At 38.3% G+C, this 25,850-nt stretch overlaps 1 protein-coding gene across 3 annotated transcripts in view; it reads right to left on the bottom strand.

Moving 5' to 3' along the window:
• TNKS2 (tankyrase 2) overlaps nucleotides 1–25,850 on the bottom strand; it is a 70,266-nt gene that overhangs the window by 40,181 nt on the left and 4,235 nt on the right. For all 3 annotated transcript variants that reach the window (XM_032312100.1, XM_032312099.1, XM_032312102.1), the window contains exons 2-9: nucleotides 15,227–15,451; nucleotides 13,012–13,107; nucleotides 7,778–7,814; nucleotides 7,532–7,607; nucleotides 7,067–7,161; nucleotides 5,377–5,443; nucleotides 2,024–2,210; nucleotides 932–1,053 (exon numbers count right to left, since the gene is read on the bottom strand). In XM_032312100.1, coding sequence (XP_032167991.1) covers nucleotides 932–1,053; nucleotides 2,024–2,210; nucleotides 5,377–5,443; nucleotides 7,067–7,161; nucleotides 7,532–7,607; nucleotides 7,778–7,814; nucleotides 13,012–13,107; nucleotides 15,227–15,451 — 905 coding nt within the window. The remainder of the gene's footprint in view (nucleotides 1–931; nucleotides 1,054–2,023; nucleotides 2,211–5,376; nucleotides 5,444–7,066; nucleotides 7,162–7,531; nucleotides 7,608–7,777; nucleotides 7,815–13,011; nucleotides 13,108–15,226; nucleotides 15,452–25,850) is intronic.

Here is a 25,850-nt window from a genome sequence, read left to right as displayed (position 1 = left end):
TTCATACAGCAGAACTGATTTTGTTCCTTTTAAACTGCTATTTGGGGCACCTGCGTGGCTCAACTGGTTAAGTGTTGCCTTTGGTTCAGGTCATGATCCTGGGATCCTGAGACTGAGCCCTGCATTGGGTTCCCTGCTCAGTGGGAAGCCTACCTCTCCCCCCACTCCCTATCCCTCATGCTCACGTGCTTTCTGTCTCATAAATAAATAAAAATCTTTCTAAAAAATTGGTGTTTCTAATGTAGTCTCCGATTACACCATTGCCTTCCTACCTTCCATCACTTTATCCCTATTAGCGCCCATTCTTTTCTCACTGCTTTTCCATAGACTATCCAATTTTCATCTACTTTGTTACAGCTTTGTTACAGTAACATAACAGAAGTGTTATTACCTCTAATGGGGAAGTAGCCTCAAATCACACAGAAACTTTATTTACACAGTACAAAGGGTATATATACAGACTTCAGACTAATTTTGAAAAAAATTACAATACTGGAAGGAAAACCAAGCTGTTTTTAGATGGATGACAGGATTATTTTTCATTACTTTCAGTGGGTTTGAAATTCTCAATCACAAGCATTTATAATTTTTATAAGGAAATAATATGTACTATCACAATAATAAAAAAGCTACACATAACATACACCAGTATATGAATAAAGTTTTTTTTTTTTTTTCTGGAAGGACACTCAAATGAGTAACAGTATTGTCTTTTGGGGGGGGGTGAGGTTGTCTATTTTTCTGTACTGTTTGGCCTTTTTAAAAAAATGTATGTTCAGGCATTAATTTTTTAAAAAATAGATTTTTAAAAACAATTCTATTACTAGTAGGACATTATGTTACTGTGTATCATCAATAGAAGTAGGACGTTATGATTAGCTCAACATGTTTTTGGTTACTGCAACTTTAAAACTTTAATCTGAAACATTACCAATGCAGTTTCATGTGTTTGAGGATGCTTAAAATTCACCATTTCCAGAGAGAGATGTTTTTTGATTCGTGTTACGTCAGCTTCCCGTGCAGCCTGCAGCAGTGAGTGGCCTTTAAACTCATCTAGATGAAAAAAAAAGCATATAGATCTGCATGAGAATTATCAAATTGATGGGACTTACCTAATAAAAGATACTTAGTGTTTTTGAAATTATTTTCAAAATTATCTACTACAATATTTAGTTAGAAGCTCTAAAGATATTCTCCAAATATAACCCCCCAGAAGAGAGACAGTGCTATACCAGTTTCCCCCTCAGTTATGACATAATTCATCCCTAAATGTATACATAGATTAAGCCCATGGCCAACTCAGGGTCTATTTTGGTCTGTAGGAATCTGGAGTACTGCAATCTATTACCAGACCAGAGAGCTCTGAGATGGTTCGTGCTCTAACATCATGGTGGTAGATGAACCAAAAATTGAGTATTTCCAAGAGCCACCTACTACTGATGAACAAATGAAAGAGTATTTTCTCAAGATTTCTCTTTAATTCATCAGATTTGTGGAACCACCCATTTTCCTTTACTGTTCCCGAGTTAACACAAATTTAATACAAGTTTCCTATTTATGTACAGCAATATTACATCTGAACTAGGTGGCTGTTTCTCACTACATTTACTTCAGTTATAGACAGGAAACCATAGAACTGCCAAATATCAAAGAATATTAGATGGTTAGGATCTGGGGTCCATGTTTAAAAGACAGCAATCCTACAAATGACAAGGCAGATTATAAGAAACTCACACCAAATACAGGAACAAAACCCTGAAATTCACTCTTTTCAAAAGCATACAATCTCACTGAACTTCACTTGAAAAATCAAGTACAAATATATTTTCTTTTCATAGCATCTTAAAAGTAGAATGAGTAGAAACCTCCAGATGACTAAATATGCTAGTTAAGAACAACAATAGATACCCATGTGTAAGGAAAATTTTCCATTACTTAAAAATTTCTAAAAACAAATGAGAAAAAATTTTTAGTTTGTTGCTATCTTAATATCCTAGTTGAACATTCATCATTTTATACTCACATGATAATCTTTCTTTTAACTGCGGTGTGGGAGCCAAGTCTATAGCACTTTTATTATGACAATTCAGCAGTGTTGGATCTGCACCGTAACTTAGGAGAAGAGAACATACTTCAACCCTGTTTTTTGAAGCTGCCTCATGAAGAGGAGTGAATTGCCACAAGTCCATTGCATTTACACAGGCACCATGCTGAGGGGTTGTTGGGGGGGGGGGGAGGAGGGTAAAGCATATAGTTAGTGTTCAACTTTTTAAGAGAATTCAGTATTAGTACTGTGTAATTTCACATCATGCAAGCTTAACCAGGCTATATCCTCAAAGTCCACTTTTTAAACCTATTATTTCAGAAATATATTTTTTTCCCATGGAAAACCAGTAGCTGGTTGCTAGGCTTATGTATAAGGCCTTTACTTAACTCTTTTATTGTTAAAAATAGCTTAAGAATCTCTGTCAAATAAATAAATAAAATCTTTAAAAAAAAAAAAAAAGAATGAAGCTTTAGATTTAACTTGCATCTTTTCTAATTTTTAAGTTTTTCCCCTTTTTTGATGTATAATTTACATATAGTAAAACAGTTCTTCAAAGTGAATAGTCTGAGAGTTGTGACAAATATATATCTTTATCTATCTGTATCTCCATGATACCATCACCCAATTCAAGATAGAGTACACTTTCATTACCCTAGAATGTTCCCTCATGCTCCTTTTATAGATAATCCATGCCCCCACTCTGACTGTTAGCACCATATATTAGATTTATATGCTCTTGAACTTTACAAAAATAGAGTAACTCAGTATGTACTTTTGTGTCTACCTTCATTCACACACAATGTTTCTGAGTTTCCATTCATGTTGTTGTATCAATACTTTTTATTGCTGAGTAGCATTCCATTGTACTAATGGACCATAACTTACTTATCCACCATCCTCTTGATGGGCATTTGGACTATTGCTAATTTTTTACTATTCTATTTACTATCATTTACTATTTTACTATTTACTAATAAGGTGTTATGAACATTCATCCATAAGTCTCTTTATGGATACATGCTATGTCCCTAGGAATGGAATTGCTGGATGGATGATACAGGTTTACTTTTTTATTAGAAACTGACAAATAGTTTTTTTTTTTTTTAAGATTTTATTTATTTATTTGACAGAGAAAGATCACAAGCAGGCAGAGAGGCAGGCAGCAGAGAGAGAGTGGGAAGCAGGCTCTCTGCTGAGCAGTGAGCCCGGCGTGGGGCTCGATCCTAGGACCCTGAGATTATGACCTGAGCTGAAGGCAGAGGCTTAACCCACTGAGCCACCCAGGTGCCCCGACAAATAGTCTTCTAAAGTGGCTTTATTATTATTATTTTTAAAAAGTGGCTCTATTATTTTTGCACTGCCATCAGCAATATTTGAGTTCTACTGTTCCCCCATCCTTGTTAATACTTGGTATTGTCAGTCTTTTTAATTTTAGCCATTTCCAGGTACTGGAGTTGGACAGACCACAAGTCATTCTAATTTAATCTCTCATCTCTCATAATCCCTTCCCAAAGCATTCCTGCAGATGGGAAATGAGCTAATCAATCTTTCAGTACTTTCAATGATGGGAAACTAATTCTCAACTAACATGACTTTTCATAATTACTAGATTAACTTGTCTTATTATGAATTCTCTTCTACATTAAGTTAAATATATATTTTAAAAAATATTTTATTTATTTATTTGACAGAGATCACAAGTAGGCAGAGAGGCAGGCGGGGCGAGGGGAAGCAGGCTCTCTGCTGAGCAGAGAGCCTGATGTGGGGCTTGGTCCCAGGACTCTGAGATCATGACCTGAGGGGAAGGCAGAGGCTTAACCCATGGAGCCACCCAGGTGCCCCTAAATATGTATTTTAAACTTCGATCTACTGCTCTTCTTTGGAGCAAAAGAGATCAATATTCTTGGAATACTTGAAAGCAACTCTTATGTTTTTCTTTTTGAGTTTTAACACCTTCAGCTCCTTCACTCATTTTTTTCATCAGATGGTTTCTAGATTTCTTTTTACCCTCATGGCCCTCAGCTAAGTATACTTCAGCTTCAAAGCTCCATTAAAGAAATTATTGAATGCCTAGAATAACAGTCTCGATGTAGTCTGACTGAGAAAAGTACACTGCATCTGTTGTTACATTTGCTTTTGACAATATACTTCTACTACTAGCATAAAATCATGTTAGCTTTCTAAGCAAGCACATCACAATTTCTACAGTGTCCAGGTCATGAAAAGCAGTTAAGAGAATGTTTGCAGTTAAATGCCAGCTTCTGCTAGCCAACTGTTTAGCAAGGGTTGCCAAGTGACTTAGTGTTCCCTACACCTTCTGCCTGTATTCTGTCTCTATCTACTTGGCTAATCTAGACACTCCTCTGAGCTTCAGTGCTCTGGTAACTGTAACTTCACTTTAGCTAACCTCTATACATATGACCTCTAGCCAGCCTGCCAGTCTTATTTATGGAACATCAGGTCTTAGGAAAACATTATTGTCTATAGGTCCCAATGCAATCTGCCTCATATTTCACTTTTACCTACAGTAATATTCCAAATGTTCTGTTGAATTCAAGAATCGGTTTTACAGTAAGAAAAGCATTACTGCTGCAGATGTGTAATGTTGCAGCCTATACATTTAAGAAGGCCTACGGGATACTCAGAGTATCTAATCGTTAAAGTTGTTTCTGTGAGGAAGTATCCTGTGGTAGTACATGCCAAAATCAAGCATGGAGGCATTGAGAACAAATATCCTACCATGATGGCTGCTGCTAGAATGAGGACAAGTATTAAAAGGGGCAGAATGGTACAGAGTAAGAGGTGCCTAAGGAATGTGGTCAAATACATGTATAGGGACTGGGGGACAAAAGGAAATAGCTATGGGTAACACCCTTCTATCTCCTTTGAAGAATATGTATCTTCTATTTTTAACTAACAGGGAGCAAAAAAAAGTTTGTTTTCAGTCCTGGGAAGTTGCTGGTTAAACAAGAGCCTCCCAGCATCCTGGGGGAAGTGCAGCTGACCAAATGAGCCTGCTGCAACCTAATATCTGAATCACTACCAACTGCTTCCTGATATTTTCAAGAATTTTAAAACTTCACTGTTAGCCACAAATTACAGATTCATTTAAGGTGGTATTCACAAGATGACAGTGCTATTTTTATACGTAAAATCTTAAGGTATCTTAAAAATCTCAAAGCAGTTGAATGTTGACCCATCAATCACCTACATCTTAGAATGATTATACATACTCCTCTATACCCTCCAAGCATTAAAAACAGTCAATAGGTATATGATATATTTCAAGAGATTTTATATAATTCTGAGAAAAATGGAAGAGAACTAACCTTGACCAGAAGCTCAGTTACTTCATAATGACCATAAGAACAGGCATTGTGTAAGGGTACCAGATCACTACAATATGAGGGAGGGGGTGGGGGGTAGGTGAGAAGAAGCTTACATTATTAAAGATTCCCTACAGGTTTAGTTCATTTAATTTTAATTAACTTTAAATTTACACTGAGATTTAAATAACAAGTGGCTTTTGTGATCCTCTAGTAGAAATGCACAAAATTTAACAGTTCTAAAAATTCTAACTTCCACATCTCTTCCACATCCACCTTTTTTTTTCTCCAAGGCTAATGCCATACCTTTATTATTTCTTCCTGTACTATTCAAACAACCCGTATTTCAATTTCTCTTTCAAACTGTAGCCAGATTTTTCTAAAAGTAAATCTGATGTAGAATTTTTTTTTTTTTAAGAGGGGGAGACAGACAGGGTGAGGGGCAGGAAAAAAATCTCAAGCAGACTCCAATGCCTAGTGTGGAGCCCCATGTGGGGCTTGATCCCACAAGTGTGAGCCAAAATCAAGAGTTGGACACTTACCAACTGAACCACCCAGGTGCCCCTATTGTAGTTACTCCTTGTTTTAATGTCCTTCACTGATTCTTTCTTGCTTCTGAAAACTGGTTCCAACTGCTTAGCTTGGCATGCAATGGTATGACCCTCTGGAGCCTTACTCTTCAATAATGGTATGCTCAACCACATGTAGCTCCTATGCCTCTGGGCATACAGATTTCCCTCCCTCCTGGCTTGCTTCTACAATCTCTTCATAACTCACTAGGTATCAGTCAATCAGCTTCAGAAACTGAAATGTAGTTATCTTTTTATTCCTCTTTCTCTCCTCACATCCAGTCAACAAATCTTACCATTCTTACACTATAATATCTTTCACACCTGTGTCTTCATTTCCATTCCTCTGCAACATTATATATCTTCATTATGCCTGAACCCCTACAGTGATTACTCTCACTGCTCTTTGATCTCTGCTCCCTCTCTCCAAACTACCTTACACACTGCTGCCAGAATGTGTTCCCTAGAACTCCTCTTAAAAAAAAAAAACCAACTTTCTCCTGCTTAAGATCTTTCAATAGCTATTGTGGCTCATACTGTGAATCCCTCAGACTAGAATACCAAGTCTTCTAAAACCTGGTTCTTACCTACTTCTCCAATCCTAACCTTCATTCCTCCCCTGTGTAAACTGTCTGCTTCAGCCATACTGGTCTAGTCATTGTTTCTTAAATATGCTGTAATACCTGCTTTAGCACATCCCCTCACACAACTTCTCTTCCATGATGTTTCCTAAACTCTCTGCTTTCCTGAGCTGGGTCCAGGTCAAGTATCACCTCCTCCTGAAGGATTTTCTGCCAGTACAGCCATCACTCAGAGTTTCCTCCTGGGAACTCCTACCCTACTATCTCTATTATCACCTCATATTTAGTAGAGAACTTATATTGTTAGGTATCTTTTCACGCTTCCTAAAGTGTAGTTTAAGCCCTATGAGTTGTGGCTTTAAGGTTTTAAATTCTTAATTCAGAACACAATTTTAATTCTCTGTGTCCTCAGAACAATCTGCATATTGTAAAAGCTCCATAATGTTTATGCTGCTTAGCAAGAGGCTTTTTGTAAGGTTGCAGAGATGATTATAAAGACTGTAATATTTAAGATATCCTCATTTGTTTCCAATGCTTACTTACCCTTTATCTTTAGCATGGACATCAGCTCCATGTTGAAGTAATAGCTGTACAATTTTTACTCTGTTGTATCCTGCTGCCAAATGCAATGGAGTTGACTGAAATATTAATCAGACAAATGAATGAAATTACAGTAACAGCTTAAAAAAACCCATATAACACCAGAAATTAAACGAACAAACAAACAAACAAACAACCCGTTACATCTGCATACTTATCAACTGGTTTTACAAAATCCAACATATTTATGATGAAGGCACAGTATAGAAGTTTTTAAGTTCATTACTATAAATAGGAAGCAAACTAAATGTTTATTACCAATAAAGTTTTACTTAAGTTTAAGAATTAATCCAAATTACTGCTTATATGAAAGTATTAGCATTCTCATAAAAATATTTTAGTTTTTAGTAAGACAAATGTATTTTCATGTTACCAGGAGGATGAACACAAGCTTAGTTGCAAAAGTACCTTTCTGCCATCACTTGCATGGCAGTTGACATTTAATGGTGTCAGTAGAGCCATCATTTTTTCTTCATTGCCACTCCTAGCACACACAAAAAAAGTGTTAGTAATTTATATTCTTCATCAGATCCTATCTTGAGACATAATATGAGATCAAACAAAAATTCATTCTCTCTTAAAAGTTTTGCTTGTTACTGAAAAAAATTAATGATAAAGTTATTCGTGATACTTATTTATAATACTAGTACACACCTGGCACTTTCCAAAAGTTCATCTTTCTTATATTCACCTGTGAATTCGGGGGAAAAATGAAAAAAAAAAATTAATCACAAAAGCATTAACAGCTTCATGCATAAAGCTCCTCATGAACTATATTTAAAGTAGATAAATCTGGAAATAAGTTTCCAATGAACAGAAACTGAAACAGAATACCATGCAGTTTAAAAATATTTATATCAACAACATGGAATATATTTGTTATGAAAGTAAAAAAAAATAAAGTGAGGGGGGTGGGTGCTTGGGTGGCTCAGTGGGTTAAGCCTCTGCCTCCGGCTCAGGTCATGGTGTCAGGATCTTGGGATCATCGAGTCCCGAGGCATGGACCCTGCTTCCCCTTCTCCCTGCCTGCCTCTCTGCCTACTTGTGATCTCTCGCTCTCTCTCTGTCAAATAAATAAATAAAATCTTTAAAGGAAAAAAAAAAAAGAAAAGAAAACTCTAGTATTACATCATGAAGCTACGTGAAAATAGTATGTTCCAAAAAGGAAAGCCAAGAAGAAAATATACCAAAATTTCAACAAAGTTTGTCTTAGGTAGTAGGTTACTGGTGAGCTTTTTCTTTTCTTTTTACTCCTCAAAATTTCTAAAACTGGTATGTTATTTGTGCAATGGACAAAATGCACCCACAACTTCATTCCAAAGTAACACAAAACAAAATCCAATATGCCAACATCATAGAGATAACATAAGATAATCTATGGATTACCAACTGGACATAATCATTAATAATTTTATGAATGCAGAAGCTTTTCCAACACTAAAACTATATTATAGTACTACTTTAAATATACACAAAAACAGGATTAAATATAAACTTTTTTTTTTTTAAGATTTTATTTATTACTTGACAGAGATGACAAGTAGGCAGAGAGGCAGGCAGAGAGAGAGGGGGAAGCAGGCTCCCTGCTGAGCAGAGGGCCTGATGCGAGGCTCTATGCCAGAACCCAAGGTCCATGACCAGAGCTGAACGCAGAGGCTTTAACCCACTGAGCCACCCAGGCCCCTCCAATATAAATTCTTTATGCCTATAGCTTCCCTACTTACAAATGCATACAAACAAAACTCTAAAATAAATACAACTTAAATTAACATAATTTAATATAACGGAAGTGTATTGATTTGCTGAAATAAAATACAAACTGATGTTCACAATAAAAATATATACTGACTGCTAATGCAAGGATTCTTTGAGCCCCAAGATTTTTTAAAAAGAGAAAAGCAGGCAATAGCATGGAAAAGTGAAGGGGGAAATGGAAGTGATAGTTACAGTAACAGCTTGCTTTTCTAGAGCCTCTTTGGGGTACTGGACTAAATTTTGCTGGTAATACCAGAAGAAGTATCACAAAGTCCAAGCACACGAGCTCATAGCAGAACCCCTCAGGCTCTTGACCATTAGATCAGATGTGATTCTTTTTTTTTTTTTTTTAAGATTTTATTTATTTGTCAGAGAGAGCGAGCGAGCGAGAGTGAGCACAGGCAGACAGAGTGGAAGGCAGAGTCAGAGGAAGAAGCAGGCTCCCTGCGGAGCAAGGAGCCCGATGCGGGACTCGATCCCAGGACGCTGGGATCATGACCTGAGCCGAAGGCAGCTGCTCAACCAACTGAGACACCCAGGCGTCCCTCAGATGTGATTCTAATGGTGCTCACACAGGTTAAGAATCCAGAAAATAATATGGCAGAGTTTTTCAAGAGGAAACACTCTGATGATGAAGAAACATGTGAAATGGATACTACCACTCAAAAAAGCTTGACAGTTTAAAATGAACCTAGGGTGCCTGGGTAGATCAGTTAAGCATCTGCCTTCAGCTCAGATCATGATTCCAGCATCCTAGGATTAGGTCCCATATTGGGCTCCCTGCTAGGCTGGAAGCCTGCTTCTCCTTCTCCCACTCCCCCTGCTTGTGTTCCCCCTCTGTGTCTCTCTCTGTCAAATAAATAAGTAAAATATTTAAAAGAAAATAGAATAAAATGAACCTAGAGACTAAGCCTTATACATGTTAACAGGTTCCAAAGACATGAATATGTTAAGAGAAAATAGTAACTGACATTCTTCAAGGTACTGAAACTGGTATGACCAGAATCCTCTGCTTTAGAAAAGACAACAGAGCTTTTTGAAAGGTTTTCTTAAAAAAAAAAAAAAAAAAAAAAAAAAAGAAAGAAAAAAGAAAAAGGGTACATTAAAAAAATGCATATAAAGGGGGTAAAACATGTTACCTGGAAAAGTCAGGGACATTTATTTAATTTTTTTAGATTTTAAAATATCTGGGCGCCTGGGTGGCTCAGTGGGTTAAGCCGTTGCCTTCGGCTCAGGTCATGATCTCAGGGTCCTGGGATCGAGTCCCGCATCGGGTTCTCTGCTCCGCGGGGAGCCTGCTTCCTCCTCTCTCTCTCTCTCTGCCTGCCTCTCTGCCTACTTGTGATCTCTCTGTGTCAAATGAATAAATAAAATCTTAAAATATCTTACCTTTTTTTTTTTTATCTTACTTCTTAAAAACTGACAGCCTATATAGAATCTTATCATAAAACCATATACATTACAAAAATTTTTTTATCAGAACAACTTCAATGTCTAGAAAAGTAGCATTTTTAGGCAGTTCCAGCTTGCAAATACAAATTCTCTGATTTCAAAAGGAGATGTTTCATAAACCTGGTTTATAAAATTATAAACTGGTCAATAAAATTAATTTCTGAGATTTCAAATATTTTAAGCTATTTCATTTTTTTAAGTTTTTATTTTAATCACCAGGTGCTCATCACAAGTGCACTCCTTAATCCGCATCACCTGTTCCACCCATCCTCCCACCCGTCTTCCCATTGGTAACCATAGGTCTCTTCTCTAGTTAAGAGTCTATTTCTTGGGGCGCCTGGGTGGCTCAGTGGGTTAAAGCCTCTGCCTTCGGCTCGGGTCATGACCCCAGGGTCCTGGGATCGAGCCCGCATTGGGCTCTCTGCTCGGTAGGGAGCCTGCTTCCTTCTCTCTGCCTGCCCCTCTGCCTACTTGTGATCTCTGTCTGTCAAATAAATAAATAAAATCTTTAAAAAAAAAAAAAAAAAGAAGAGTCTATTTCTTGGTTTCCCCTTTTTTTCTCTCTGCTTATTTTTTTTGTTGTTTCTTAAATTCTTTACAAGAGTGAAATCACATGGTACTTGTCTTTCTCTGACTTATTTCACTTAGCATTATACTCTAGCCCCATCCATGTTGTTGCAAATGGCAAGAATTCATTCTGTTTTATGGCTGAGTAATAGTCCATTCTGTATATACACCACATCTTTTTTATCCATTTATCTATGGATGGACACTTGGGCTGCCTCTATACCTTGGCTCTTGTAAATAATGCTGCTATAAACATCAGGGTGCATGTGTCCCTCTGAGTGTTTCTGTATTTTTTGAGTAGTACCCAGTAGTGCAATTGCTGGATCGCTTGGGTAGTTCTATTTTTAACTTTTTAAGGAAACTCCATGTTGTTTTCCACAGTGCCTGCACCAATTTGCATTCCCACCAACAGTGCACAAGGGTTCCTTTTTCTCTCCATCCCCACCAACACCTATTGTTTCTCACGTTGTTGATTTTTAGCCATTCTGACAGCTGTAAATGATGTTGAGTTTTTTTTTAAGAGAGAGAATGTGTGCGTTTGTGTGCACAGGAGTGGGGTGGGGAGGGGCAGAGGGAAAGACAGAGACAGAATCCATCCTGGGCATGGAGCCTGATGCAGGGCTTGATCTCATGACCCTGAGACCATAACCTGAACTGAAATCAGGAGTTGGAGGCTAACTGACTGAGCCACCCAGGTGCCCCAACATTGAGCATCTTTTCATGTGTCTGCTGGCCAACTGTCTATCTTTTTGGAGAAATGTCTATGCATGTCTTCTGCCCATTCTTAATTGGATTATTTGTTTTTTGGGTGTTGATTTTTCTAAGTTCTTTATATATTTTGGGTATTAATCCTTTATTAGAGATGTTATTTACAAATATCTTTTCCCATTCTGTAAGGTGCCTTTTAGTTTTGTTGACTGTTTCCTTCTCTGTGCAAAAGCTTTTTATTTTGATGTAGCCCCAATTGTTTATTTTTGCTTGGAAAAGTCAGGGACATTTATTTATTTATTTATTTTTTAAATTTTTTATTTTTTATAAACATGTGTTTTTATTCCCAGGGGTACAGGTCTGTGAATCACCAGGTTTACACACTTCACAGCACTCACCAAAGCACATACCCTCCCCAGTGTCCATAATCCCACCCCCTTCTCCCAAACCCCCTCCCCCCAGCACCCCTCAGTTTGTTTTGTGAGATTAAGAGTCACTTATGGTTTGTCTCCCTCCCAATCCCATCTTGTTTCATTTATTCTTCTCCTACCCACTTAAGCCCCCATGTTGCATCACCACTTCCTCATATCAGGGAGATCATATGATAGTTGTCTTTCTCTGCTTGACTTATTTCGCTAAGCATGATACGCTCTAGTTCCATCCATGTTGTCTCAAATGGCAAGATTTCATTTCTTTTGATGGCTGCATAGTATTCCATTGTGTATATATACCACATCTTCTTGATCCATTCATCTGTTGATGGACATCTAGGTTCTTTCCATAGTTTGGCTATTGTGGACATTGCTGCTATAAACATTCGGGTGCACGTGCCCCTTTGGATCACTACGTTTGTATCTTTAGGGTAAATACCCAATAGTGCAATTGCTGGGTCATAGGGCAGTTCTATTTTCAACATTTTGAGGAACCTCCATGCTGTTTTCCAGAGTGGCTGCACCAGCTTGCATTCCCAAACAGTGTAGGAGAGTTCCCCTTTCTCCTCATCCTCGCCAGCATCTGTCATTTCCTGACTTGTTGATTTTAGCCATTCTGACTGGTGTGAGGTGGTATCTCATTGTGGTTTTGATTTGTATTTCCCTAAAGTCAGGGACATTTAAAACCTGTCCTGAATACGTGATAGTGACACGCAATTATCTATTACCCCGGATCGAAATACAACAGGAAGCACAAATTTAAACACCAATTTAAAAATAAAAAAGATAAGCTTTTACTTTTCTTAGGTAATAATCAAACACCAATTATCCAGATGTAGAAAAGATTATCAACTGAACTGACAGTATTTTGAAAATCTAATTAAAGTCATTAACTGGAGGAAACAGACCATCTACCTAGGAGGCTCAATTCTTTATACTCTTCCCAGAATACCCAAAGGGAGTACATAGACTTACCGGTCAGCACTGCTTTGGCAGACGGGTCTGCTAAATCTAATGCTGTCCTTCCATCTGTATTCCGGATGGTTGGCTCAGCTCCATGCTGTAAGAGCACTGCAACAACACAGCGACACTACCTTTCAAAATGGTAATCATGACAATCAGATGTTCTCAAAATTCTGGTCCGAAGTCTTTGAGTTATTTAAAGACCTTCCATATCCTGACGGCATGCTAAATGTTCTATTTTAAAGATAAGACTGTATAAAATATTGCATTATTTAATGTATAAGATACATTAAATAAATGTCCCCTAAGCTCAATGTCAGGTTTCCTTTGCTTTGTGACTAAGGACAGATAAGAGTATAAATAAAAGGCTAATTTGCTTGAAAGCTTGTTCTCTAATTCCAAATGAATGGACTGCTCATGGTAGACTGTCCTATCGTAACAAAATGAAATTTCTAAAGCTATGGATAGTCCAGGAATAGGGATCTGTGGAATTAGAAAAGAAAAATAAAATCACATGGATAAATTCTTTAAAAAAGAAAAAAATGCCCTCTGTAGGGTTAACAAACCCCAATCAAAACCATTTCATTACATCCTAGAACATACACAAAAAAGGCTCGTGCTATACTGTGTTGTTATTTGTCATATAAAGATATTCTAGCACACTCTATAAGTAAGGTGCTGAGGAAAGACAGGCCAACACATGCAGAAAGGGGAGCTACCTCCCGTTCTTTGACACAGTTATATTCATTCCACTCTACTACTCCCTGTAACAATGCTGGCCAATAGAAATAAAATCAAGTCACACATGTAATTTAGAATTTTCTAGTAGCCACATTAAAAAAAAAAAAAAAAGAAACAGGTTAAATTATTTTAAACACATTTTATTTAACCCAATACCCAAAGTACCATTTCAGTATTTTATTTATACTGTGATCAATATAAAATTGAGACTTTTGCATTGCTGTTTTTCCAAAGTCAATCTCTGAAATCTGGTATGTAAAAAGTGTATCTAAACTCAAATCAGCCATATTTCAAGTCCTCAGCTACCATACTGGACAGTGAAGACCTATAACTGTATTTGGAAAACCCTGCATTATTAAAGCTGATTATTTGTATCTCTGAGACTCAGGAACTAGAAAAGGACTATGAGCAGAGGGAGTAGCAACTTAGATAACACACAGGAGAGGAGAACTGGGCAGAGATTACTGGGTAATGTGTTTTGTATCTTTATAAATGACCTAACTTGAACTAACCTAACCAGTATAAATAGTGATTTGGGGCTTTGTGATGAAGGAAGAACAGTCAGTCCAGCTTAGAGCACCTGGGCTTTTCCTAGTACACAGAGTTGGTTTTCTATCTGTCTCCAACATTTCAACTGTCCCTGTTTTGCATCAGGAAACAGAGCTAAGGTAAGCAGAGTCCAAAATCCCTGACTGGAAGGCTCAGAAAAGTTAATACCAGATTAACGAAAACTCTCAAATAAGCAACCTTTTCAATGATAATTTTGTGATCAGCCTGTCAGGCAAATCCTCTATCATTTGTTAAAGCATTCTAAATGACTGATAATTTGTCCTTCAAATGTTTCTGTACTTATCCTGCCATTTTTATTCTACAACAACCCTACTTCATGCCCTCATCATTTGTCATCTGGGTTATTCTACAGCTTCCCAGCTGGTCTCTCTGATGCCTTCTATTCAACCTAACCCCCTTCAGATCATTCTTCTGAAAATAAGTACACTTCATGAGACTGTTTCCTTAAAAGTCTTCAATGATTCCACACTACCTACATAACAAGAACAAGTTCCCTAACCTGGAATTCAAAGCTCTATTCAAAGAAGTCTATCTACCTTTTTCAATCTTTCTCCCATTACTTCCTGGAAAGAGTCCAGGAAGGAGCAACCTGACTCTAACCAAGTCACAGTACTCAGTTCCCTCTAACAATTCCTGTTCACTTCTACCATGACTTTACCTGGTTTTTCATGTGTCTTATTCTCCCAGGAGAATCTAAATGAGAACAGGAATTTTGTATTCTCTTCTTTAAAGAACTTAAGTTTAATACCATATAAAAACAGACACTCAGTAAATAATGGTTAGGTTAAATCACAAAGTGTTCTTTAGTATTTAAATTCAGTCTGGCAGAATTTGATCATATTAACAAATGAATTCAATTTAGACTCAGAATAGTTACAAACTGTTTCAGGAAGATTCAGAAAGTAAATAGTCTTACCAATGCAAACATCAATCTTTCCTTTAATTGCAGCTTCATGGAGGGGGGTATAATTCCAATTATCACGAGCATTTGGATCTGCACCGTGTCGCAAAAGGAGACTGACTACTTCAGCATGACCAAAAGAACACGCGTTATGAAGAGGAATAAGCCCTCCATCATCACGTGCTTGGACATTTGCACCATTCTGAAGCAAATATTCAACGACATCTTTCCGCCCAAAACCTAGAAGAAAGCAAATTATCCACATTTAAGTTTGCCAAAGAAAAATATATCACTTAGTAATGATAAGTACTAGCTATGCTAAAATGTTTCTGGATGAAGAACAACAAAAGATTCAACAATTCAAAAAATAACTGATGGAAAGAAGATCTGGAATATATCACTAACTAATCTTAATGAGAAAGCCAAGGGCCTAACAGTTTAGGCAATACAGCTGATCCTCGAACAACATGGGTGTGAACTGCACAGATCCACTTATAAGCAGATTTTTTACAGTACTGTAAATATGTTTTTTCTTCATTATTACTGTAAGAATACAGTATACAGGACATATAATATACAAAATATGCGTTACTTGACTGTTTATGTTATCAGTAAGACTTCTATGGTCAACAGTAGGGTGTTTGTGGTTAAATTTTGGGTAGTCAGAAGTTATATGCAGATTTCTGACTGCACAGGGGGTCAACACCCCAAACCTCATGTTCAGAGAGCCTCATGTTTCAGAGAATGGTTTATGAAATAGGTGACTGAAAGCCCAATGTTCAAATGTTTTCCACTCTAGACTAGCATTTCTAATAGCAAATACAGAGTTCTGCATATTTAAAGTGCATACATTTTCAGATGTCCTAAGCATGTAACTCTTGCTATAGAATCCCTTTCCCACATCTATCTCATAAAATGGTTCCACTAAATTGGAGGACTAAGAGATAGCAACAAGGAATTCTGCTTACAGTTTGTATGTGTCTATGCAGTGAAGATAAAAGTGATCCTTGGGAAAGGTGTGCCATCAGGTGTCTTCAAAGGAGCCCCTAATTTGTCACATGCACCACACAAGCAACTTCTTTCTAGGTAGGAGGCCTCCTTTGGAAAACCATGTACCACAGTTCTGCTCTAAGTGCTCCCATATCAAACAACAGAAAAAGTCCTACAACTCATTTTTACTGGTTTACAGCTTTAGTACCAAATGAATTCCAATCTCTTACCATTCTCGTTCCCGCATAAAAGCACTTAAAACTTTTCTACAGCTAAAAAAATGAAATGAAAAGAATTTCAGGCATATGTTAAAGCAGATACATGTGTGCTGAGAGAGAGAAAGCCCTTCTCACTCATCTAAAGTTTCACCCCAATATTCTTTTTTATTTGATGAGGATATTTTGAAAATTATTTTTATTAACATATAATGTATTATTTGCCCCGGGTCACCCCAGTGTTCTTCAAACCACCAAGGCTGAATATGGTTTTTCTAAGACCAGAGTGTGAGCTGAATGAGAAAGCAGCAGTAGAATGCTTTTAAGGTGTATGCCTGGGGCTGGCCGAGTTGCAGCCGATGGAAGAATTAGATGGCTGTAAAGATTACCTGGATTCTATGTTTTGTTTTATTTATTTAAAAAGACATTTATTTATCTATTTATTTATTTATTTAACATAGGGAGATCACATGTAGGCAGAGAGGCAGGCAGACAGAGGGAGAAGCAGACTCCCTGCTGAGCAGATCACCCCATGCAGGGCTTAATCCCAGGACCCTGAGATATGGCAGAGGCTCAACCCACTGAGGCACCCAGGAACCCACTATGTTTTGTTTTAATACTGCTAGGCTCCATGTCACAAAGATGAGTATCTTTCTATCTCTGATTCTCCTTATTCTCAAAGAGCTCACAATTTAAGACAGGGAGAAACAAAAAGAGCTAAGAATTTCAATACAATATGACTGCCATACAGAGGCACATATAAAATGCTACAGAGTCCAAAGACAGAAATACCCAAATTGGGGGAAAGCAGAGAATAAGAAGGACTACCTAAGGAGATTCCAGCAAGGACATCTGAGCTGATGGGATACAGAAAAATTAAGGGGTCATTAGGAGAATGGGGCAAGGCAAGATGAGGGGAAGGATTAGAATAAGGGAAGAGCACTGCAGTCCAAGCAGCAGAGACCAAAGTACATAGAAGACCAAAAAGTACACAGAAGCATAAAAGAGCAAATCATTCCTAATAGGATACAGAATGCCAATTAGGCAGATGCCAGGTGAGGAAGAACCTTTTATATGCCATGCTAAGGCAGCATCTGGATTTTGTCCTATGGAATAGAGAATAGTGATTTTTTTAAAAAACATTTTATTTTTTTATTTGACAGAGAGTTAGAGAGAGAGCACAAGTAAGCAGAGCATCAGGAAGAGGGGGAGAGAGAGAAGCAGGCTCTCTGCTGAGCAGGGAGCCTGATGTGGGGCTCGATCCCAGGATCCTGGAATCATGACCCAAGCTGAAGGCAGCCGCTTAACCGACTGAGCCACCTGGGAGCCCCGAGAATAGTATTTTCAGGCAGATTTTAATGAATCATTTTCTGTCCTTAAAAAAATTTGAGATATAAACTTAAATAAAGCATATTAGTTTCAGGCATGTAATATAATAATTCAGTATTTATATACATTGTCAAATGATCACAATAAGTCTAGTTAACATCCACCGACACACCTAATTACAAATTTTCTTGTGATGAGAACTCTTAAGATATACTCTCAGCAACTTTCAAATATATGTGATTAACTATAGTCACCATACTCTACATTATATATTTTTTGTAATGGAAACTTGTATCTTTGGACCACCTGTACTCATGTACCCATCCTACTTCTACTTCTCCCTCCCTTCTTCTACTCATCCCCTACTTCTGGCAACCACCAATCTGTTCTGTGAACTTGGGTTCTTTTGTTTTGTTTAGTAAGATTCCACATACAAGTGAAATCATACAGTACTTCTTTCTTTTACTTAGCATAACATACTCAAGGTCAATCCATGTCACAAATGGCAATATTTCACTCTTAAGGTTAAATAATATTCTATTATAAATATATACATATACCACTTTTCCTTCATCCATCAATTGACACTTAGGCTGCTTTAGGTCTTGACTATTGTAAATGACACTGCAATGAACAGGTGTGTGTGTTTATCTTTTTGAGCTAACAATTCCTAATGAAATCTTGTAAAATTCTAATATATACAGTGATCACTGAAAAAATACCCAATTCCTGGTATGTAACTGGCACTCACAGAGTTGCAACTTAACTGAATTCAGTGTAACAACACAATTCAGCTTGAATCCTCCTTCTTCAAAAGCCCTCACAAAGACCCAAAGGAAATTATCCCTGTATTACTGAGGCATCTCTGAGAAATAGTATGAAAAATACTGCTATATATTTTAAGTCATTACTGAAGGACAAACAAATACCTAGTAATGTTTAAGAACAACAATAAAGTGGCACCTGGGTGGCTCAGTGGGTTAAAGCCTCTGCCTTCGGCTTGGGTCATGATCCCAGGGTTCTGGGATCGAGCCCCACATCGGGCTCTCTGCTCAGTGGGGAGCCTGCTTCTCCCTCTCTCTCTCTGCCTGCCTCTCTGCCTACTTGTGATCTGTATCTGTCAAATAAATATATAAAATCTTAAAAAAAAACAACAACAACACTGTTCTGCATCTTTCTTTACAAAAAAAAAAAAAAAAAAAATCTAGTAATATCCCAGAAACCAACTCCTATCAGTACCTATTTTATTTGTGGGAAGTATCATAATTTAACTATAGATCTTCCTCAACTTCTGATGGGTTTATAGCCTGATAAACCCATTAAAATTAAAATACTCTTAAGTCAAAAATACATTTAATACATCTGACCTACTAAACATCAATCACAGCTTAGCCTAGTCCACTTTAAATGAGCTCAGAACACTTATATATTAGTCTACAATTGGGCTAAATAATTTCACCCAAATCCTACATTGTAATATAGTGTTGGGTATCTCCTGCAATTTACTGGATACTGAACAGAAAAAGAGTAACATAACGATTGTACAGAATGGTTTTAAGTGAACTGGCTGTTCACCCTCATGACTGCACAGCTGACTGGAGCTGCAGCTCAATGCCCCTGCCCAGCCTCATGAGTATCGTACCGCGTAGTGCCAGCCCAGGAAAAGATCAAAATTCAAAATCTGAATGCATACCACTGTAAAATCATATAATCATAATCAAACCATCATCAGTAGAAGATCTGTAGTTCCTTTCTCATGGGTAGTTACTACTTTTTTTGCTACTGTACACAATATTGCCAGAAGTAACTAAAAAGAGAAAACTGATAGCATCTGGTGACTTCTTTAACTTGAGGACAGAGAAGGAATGGGGTGACTATCAGATCTCTGAGAAACAAAACAGCTTTTGTGAGTTAAGATGATTTAGTTTTGGAAATGCTTAGTGAGGTGTTTGTGGATCAAATATCAAGTAGAAGGTTCTGCAGATCTTGAACTCAGGAGCTAGAGCTATGAGCATCAGGATGACATTTCAAGCCATGCATGAAAATAAATGAGGCTGGCTACAAAGCACTAGTTTTCTATCCGTTTTGTTGAAAGAAGTGTACTTCTATCAAAGACCCATCACTTTTCATCTTGCACTTTAGTCCCTTCTTACCTTCTCAAGGTCTCTGTTCCTCCCCACTCCCAACAACCTCTCCCTTTCTACTAGATCATTCTTGATAGTATGTAAACGTGTTCTACATCTTCTATTTTATGAAAAATATCCTCCCTAAACTCAAATTTCAATTTCTCTGCTCCCTTGCATAATCAAATCCCTAAAGGCTGTCACCAATTCTCTCTATTCACACTTCTTCCAAATCCAATCTGGCTTCTGCTTCTTTGTAACTGCTTTCATCAAGGTCATTTGAAATCTCTATGTTGCCAAATTCAAGGGCTATATGTGTGTCTTCACTTGATCATACCCCTCAACAACATTTGGCAACTAAGTACTCCCTTCCTTGCTGAAACACCCTCTCCAAAATTTCCATTTCATCACACACTCCTGGTTTTCCTATCTCATCCATTCATTTAACAAATCAGAGAGTATCTACTACATGACAGACACTTTTTTTTTTTTTTTTTTTTGGTGCCTGGGACATGCTAGTGAACAAGAGACCAAATCCCTGCCTTTGAGAACTTTATGCTGTGGAGATGGGGGTAAATGAGAAATAAATGCAAAAAAAAAAAAAAAAAAAAAAAGCTAGAAAGTCACAGGATAAAGAGCAGAGGAGAGATCAGGGTATGTGTACAGAGGTGGGTTATAAAGTTGAATAGGGAGGTCACCACAGGTGTTGTTGGGATGGTAACATTTGGTCGAAGACTTGAAAGACAGGTGGTTAGCCTTCCTGCCAACAGTATGGCCAGAGCGACTGAAGCTGAGTGAGAAAGCAGGAGCAAAGTAGGAGATGAGGTTAGAAGTAATGAGGGCCAGATACATAGGTTCAAGGACCACTCCAAGAATCTGGTGGCAATTGTCAGAATAACTAGTGGCAGATCCTGGATACTCTGAAGGTAGTAGGGCTGAAAAGGTGAGCGTGAGAGGAGTCATGGATGACATTAAAGTTTTTGGACTGAGGTAAAGGGGTGGAGCTGGCATCAGCTTAGATGGGAAGGCTGCAGACAAAATAGGTCTGTGGCAGAAGAGGAGTTCAAGTCTGGGCAGTCCTATCTACCCAAGGCCATCTTGCCTCTTCCACCTAATTTCTAAATCTTTGCATTCCTCTGGACTCAGTTCTTTATCCATTTTTCCCTTCTTAGATGATCTCATCTACTCCTATGGCATTAAGTACCATTTAGATATACAGCTTCCGAATTTAAATCGCCAATCTAGCTAGACCTTTCACCTGAATTCCAGACAGTTTACTAGACATATCTCCACCTGGATATTTCAAAGCCATCTCAAACTCAACATGTTCCCAAACTTTTCTTCATTTCCAATGACCCTTGCTCTAGACCCAACCACTACTGTCTCCAGCTTGAACTATTTCAACAATCTAATTGGGCCTCACCACAGTGACCTTTTATTTATTTATTTGTTAAAGATTTTATTTATTTATTTGACAGAGATCACAAGTAGGCAGAGAGGCAGGTAGGGAGAGAGGTGGAAGCAGGTTCCCCGCTGAGCAGAGAGCCCAATGCGGGGCTCGATCCCAGGACCCTGGGATCCTGACCGGAGCTTAAAGCAAAGGCTTTAACCACTGAGCCACTGGCCCCCCCAGTGACCTTTTAAAAACAACCATCATGGAGTGTCTGGGTGGCTCAGCTGGTTAAGAGTCTGACTTTTGATCTCAGCTGAGCTCTTGATTTGAGTTCAGGCCCCAGGCTGCACCCAGGCTGGGTGTGGAGCCCACATAAAAGACAAAAAAGCCAAACAAAAAACAAAAAAACCCCCCCAAGCCCCCCACCAAAAACAGTCACCATTATTATTTACATTAGTTAAACCATGATATAATATGTACCAATATATTAACATTATATTATCAATAATATAGTATTTCTTTAAAATAGTTCACTGGCTTCCCAGTGATACTCACAGAATAAAATTCAATCACTCTTACTGTGTCCTACAAGACCTGCTGCATGAACTAGCTCTTACCTACTTCTCTAACTTCATTTCATACTACTCTTCAGTTTCCAAATATGATCCAGCTTTCTTTCAGTTTATCAAGCATGCCAACGTTACATGTTGCCCTTCTGCTTGGACTGCTCTTCCCTTTTTCTTTGCATTTCTCACTACTTACTGCAGTCATCCCTCACTATACACTCTTTCTGACTAATTCAATAACTTTGTATCAACAGGATTTCCTAGCCATCAAGGTCACTGAAACCTGTGTGAAGACTGACAGCAGAAACCAGTTATCTTTTCATTATTTAATTAATTTATTAAAAAAAATTTTTTTTTAAAGATTTTATCTTATTTGACAGACAGAGATCACAAGCAGACAGAGAGGCAGGCAGAGAGAAAGGGGGAAGCAGGCTCCCCAGTGAGCAGAGAGCCCGACTTGGGGCTCAATCCTAGGACCCTGAGATCATGACCCGAGCCGAAGGCAGAGGCTTAACCCACTGAGCCACCCAGGCATGCCCCAACAAATTATTATTTTTTAAAGATTTTATTTATTTGAGAGACCGAGAGAGAGAGAGAGAGAGAACGAGCAAGGGGAGGGGCAGAGGAAGAAACAGACTCCCTGCTCAGCAGGGAGCCTGATAGGGGACTCAATTTCAGAACCCCAAGATCACGATCTGAGCCAAAGGTAGACTGAACAACCCAGGCATCCTTGAAATTGGCACTTTCATTTTATTTATTTATTTATTTATTTGAGAGAGAAAGAGCGAGAGAGAGCATGAGAAGGGGGAGGGTCAAAGGGAGAAGCAGACTCCCACTAAGCAGGGAGCCCAATGTGGGACTCAATCCTGGGACTCCAGGATCATGACCTGAGCGAAGGCAGTCACTTAACCAAACAGCCATCCAGGCGCCCAATATGGCATGTTTTTAAAGTTGCACTATAAAAAGACTACAGTATGTGAGGAGAGGTCATGTTGCTATCCTGAAAGAGTAGATGAAGAGTTGAAGCTCTTGAAGGTCTGAAGCCACTTCTCTGCATGAAAAAAATTATTTAGAGGGGGTCAGCAGGTAGCTATTTCAAATTTTAAAATCTTTTATTGTTGGAAGTTTGGCAAAAGCTTTAGATTTTTTAAAAAAGATTTTATTTATTTGAGAGAGAGAGTGAAAAGAGAGCACAAGAGGGAGAAGGAGACTCGTTGCTGAACAAGGAGCCCAACGTGGGGCTCGATCTCAGGACCCTGACATGAGCTGAAGGCAGAAACTTAACCAAGTGAGCCACCCAGGCACCCAAAACCTTTAGATTTAAGATGTTTCTCAAACTCTGAGGGATAATCCTTGATGAAATCCTCATTCTTTAGTGTCAAGAACAGTTCAAAGTCTTCTTGTAAGTACTCTTTAAAAAAAAAAGCTTTGCAGGATATATTCTGATCATGTTCTCACTGGCCAGGTAAAACACGAGAAGGCCTTAGAGTTAATGCCAATCTCTAAATCCTAAGGATCTCTTTACAAAGGTATCAGAAGCCTAAAGTTAGTAGTCATGGCTACTCAGCATACACTGCGGTCTATTTTATAATTATGGAACAGAACTCATCTTCAAATACTGCTCTATGTTTGAAAATACTGATGAAATCATATACTGAGTCTGAATTCACTAAAAAGCACTGACAGGAAAACAAAACAGGCGTATTTGGAAAATAAATCTGCTGATCAATAAACTGTGTCACTTAATGGTAGGTATTATGTCCTGTTCATTTCTATTCACTGGCCAAGGCCAGTAGCTGGCATATAGCAGGACTTGATAAACATCTGCTTAGTACATTGTTGGAGGAGTAATCAAATGACCCTCACAAGACTTTGCAGTTGCTATTATGTGACCATTAAGGAGTCTATTCAATTTTTTTCTTGTCAAATTTCACTACTATGTCGTTGCCATCAGTTTCAGGACTATCGCTAACCATGACTATTGTTAACATCTTATTTTGCGACTATACTAAAACAGGATTTAATCTGAATGGCTTCCAAAGAGCAGGGGAAGTCACAACAGAAAAACCAATTTAGACTCTCAGAGAATTTCACTGAAGGCCACCACCTCCCCTTTTTTTAGAGTCCAAATGTGGGATAGGCCCCTGATATAAAATGTCCAATATGAAATGATAGTGATGTCCAGGCTGGTGTCACACAGGGCTTTGTCAGAAGGAAAAGCGCAGAAACAGAAAATGTCAAAACACTATGAGGCAGAGAAGGAGGTGGTCTGGGAGTTGGGAATGTGTAATTGAGAAGCCCTCAGCTTTGACTTATATAGCCAGGACTCTTACCAGATTTTTCTGAGGGATGCTATTTTAAACCTCTCATTTACTGTTTAGTTTACCAAGATTCAGGAAAGTTATCCTCCGTATATATTTCTTTAGAATGAGGAATATAAATAACAAGGTTTTGCTCAGTGCAACTTGGGACAGATACAGGAGAAATCTGGAAAATAATGTCATGGCCTCTGGGTTATCAAATCCTGACAATCTGAGTGAAGAGTACTGAAACAAATACTCCAAACTAGTTATTATTGAAGTAAATCTCTAAGTCCCACAAGATCTGAAGAAAGAAGTGTAGCTCAAGTGTTGGTAATATACTGGGAGATCTGGGAAATTAAGAAATATTCTAAATTCTTAAACAAACTGGTCTTTACTTGATATATACATATTTTTTAACTGATGTGGGATTTAATCATTTCCCACAACAAAAACAAATCCTGGAAATAATATATAATCCTAGTCCTAGGTAAGGAATATGGATCCATTTTGTGCATCTCCTAGAATTATAGCACTGGCCTACAGCCAAAAGTAGGAAAAGCTATTGAGATGTTTTTGGAGGTCTTAGCACCATTTTGGGAAAGTATATGAATGGCAATCACAAAGGCTATTATATCTTTGGTAGCTGACTTGTTAGAACATTCATTTGGGGTAAACATTCCACTTTTCTTTTTTTTTTTTTTTAAATTTTATTTATTTATTTGCCAGAGACAGAGGGAGAGAGAGTGAGCACAGGCAGACCAAGAGGCAGGCAGAGGCAGAGGGAGAAGCAGGCTCCCTGCCGAGCAAGGAGCCCGATGTGGGACTCGATCCCAGGACCTTGGGATCATGACCTGAGCCGAAGGCAGCTGCTTAACCAACTGAGCCACCCAGGCGCCCCAACATTCCACTTTTCTATACTAGTTCAGATTCTGACCATTTGGTCCAACTGCCCACTCTTTCTACAACATCTCTGAAAGATGCCAATCCAACCACTGGACACTTCCAGCCAATTTCACAATCAAACAGATTATTAAAGGAGGTCTGACTCCTTGTGATCTTTCACCTACTGGCCTTGGTTTTGACTGCCCAAGCCACACAACTCATATCCAATATCCCTTTCACTTTTTTACTTGTCTTCTACGTATGTGAAGACAATAGCGTTGTCTAACCTTAGTCTTCTTTCATCTCTAAGGTGACTCTAGTTTTTTTTTTTTTTTTTAAAGATTTTATTTATTTGACAGAGAGAGAGAAATCACAAGTAGGCAGAGAGGCAGGCAGAGAGAGAGAGAGGGGAGGAAGCAGGCTCCATGCGGAGCAGAGAGCCCGACATGGGGCTCGATCCCAGGATCCTGGGACCATGACCTGAGCTGAAGGCAGAGGCTTTAACCCACTGAGCCACCCAGGCACCCCGTGACTCTAGTTTTCTTATCTGTTGCTTTTATAATAAATTCCTTATGTTCTAATTTCACTTCCCTCCTCTGAATAAAATACCAAACCTGTGGGCCTGGGTGGCTTAGCCAGTTGAGTGGCTGAACTCTTCATTTCAGTGCAGGGTCGTGGGATTAAGCCCCGCACTTGGTGCAGAGTTTGCTTGAGATTCTCTCCCTCTCCCCCGTTGCCCCTCCCCGCAAAGCACACTTTCCATCTCTCTCTCAAATAAATAAATCTTTTTTTTTTTAAAGATTTTATTTATTTATTTGATAGATGGAGATCACAAGTA

The sequence above is a fragment of the Mustela erminea genome, chromosome 14, assembly GCF_009829155.1.
Source record: "Mustela erminea isolate mMusErm1 chromosome 14, mMusErm1.Pri, whole genome shotgun sequence".
NCBI classification, from domain to species: Eukaryota; Metazoa; Chordata; class Mammalia; order Carnivora; family Mustelidae; genus Mustela; species Mustela erminea.
This window is presented reverse-complemented; position numbering and strand designations above follow the sequence as displayed.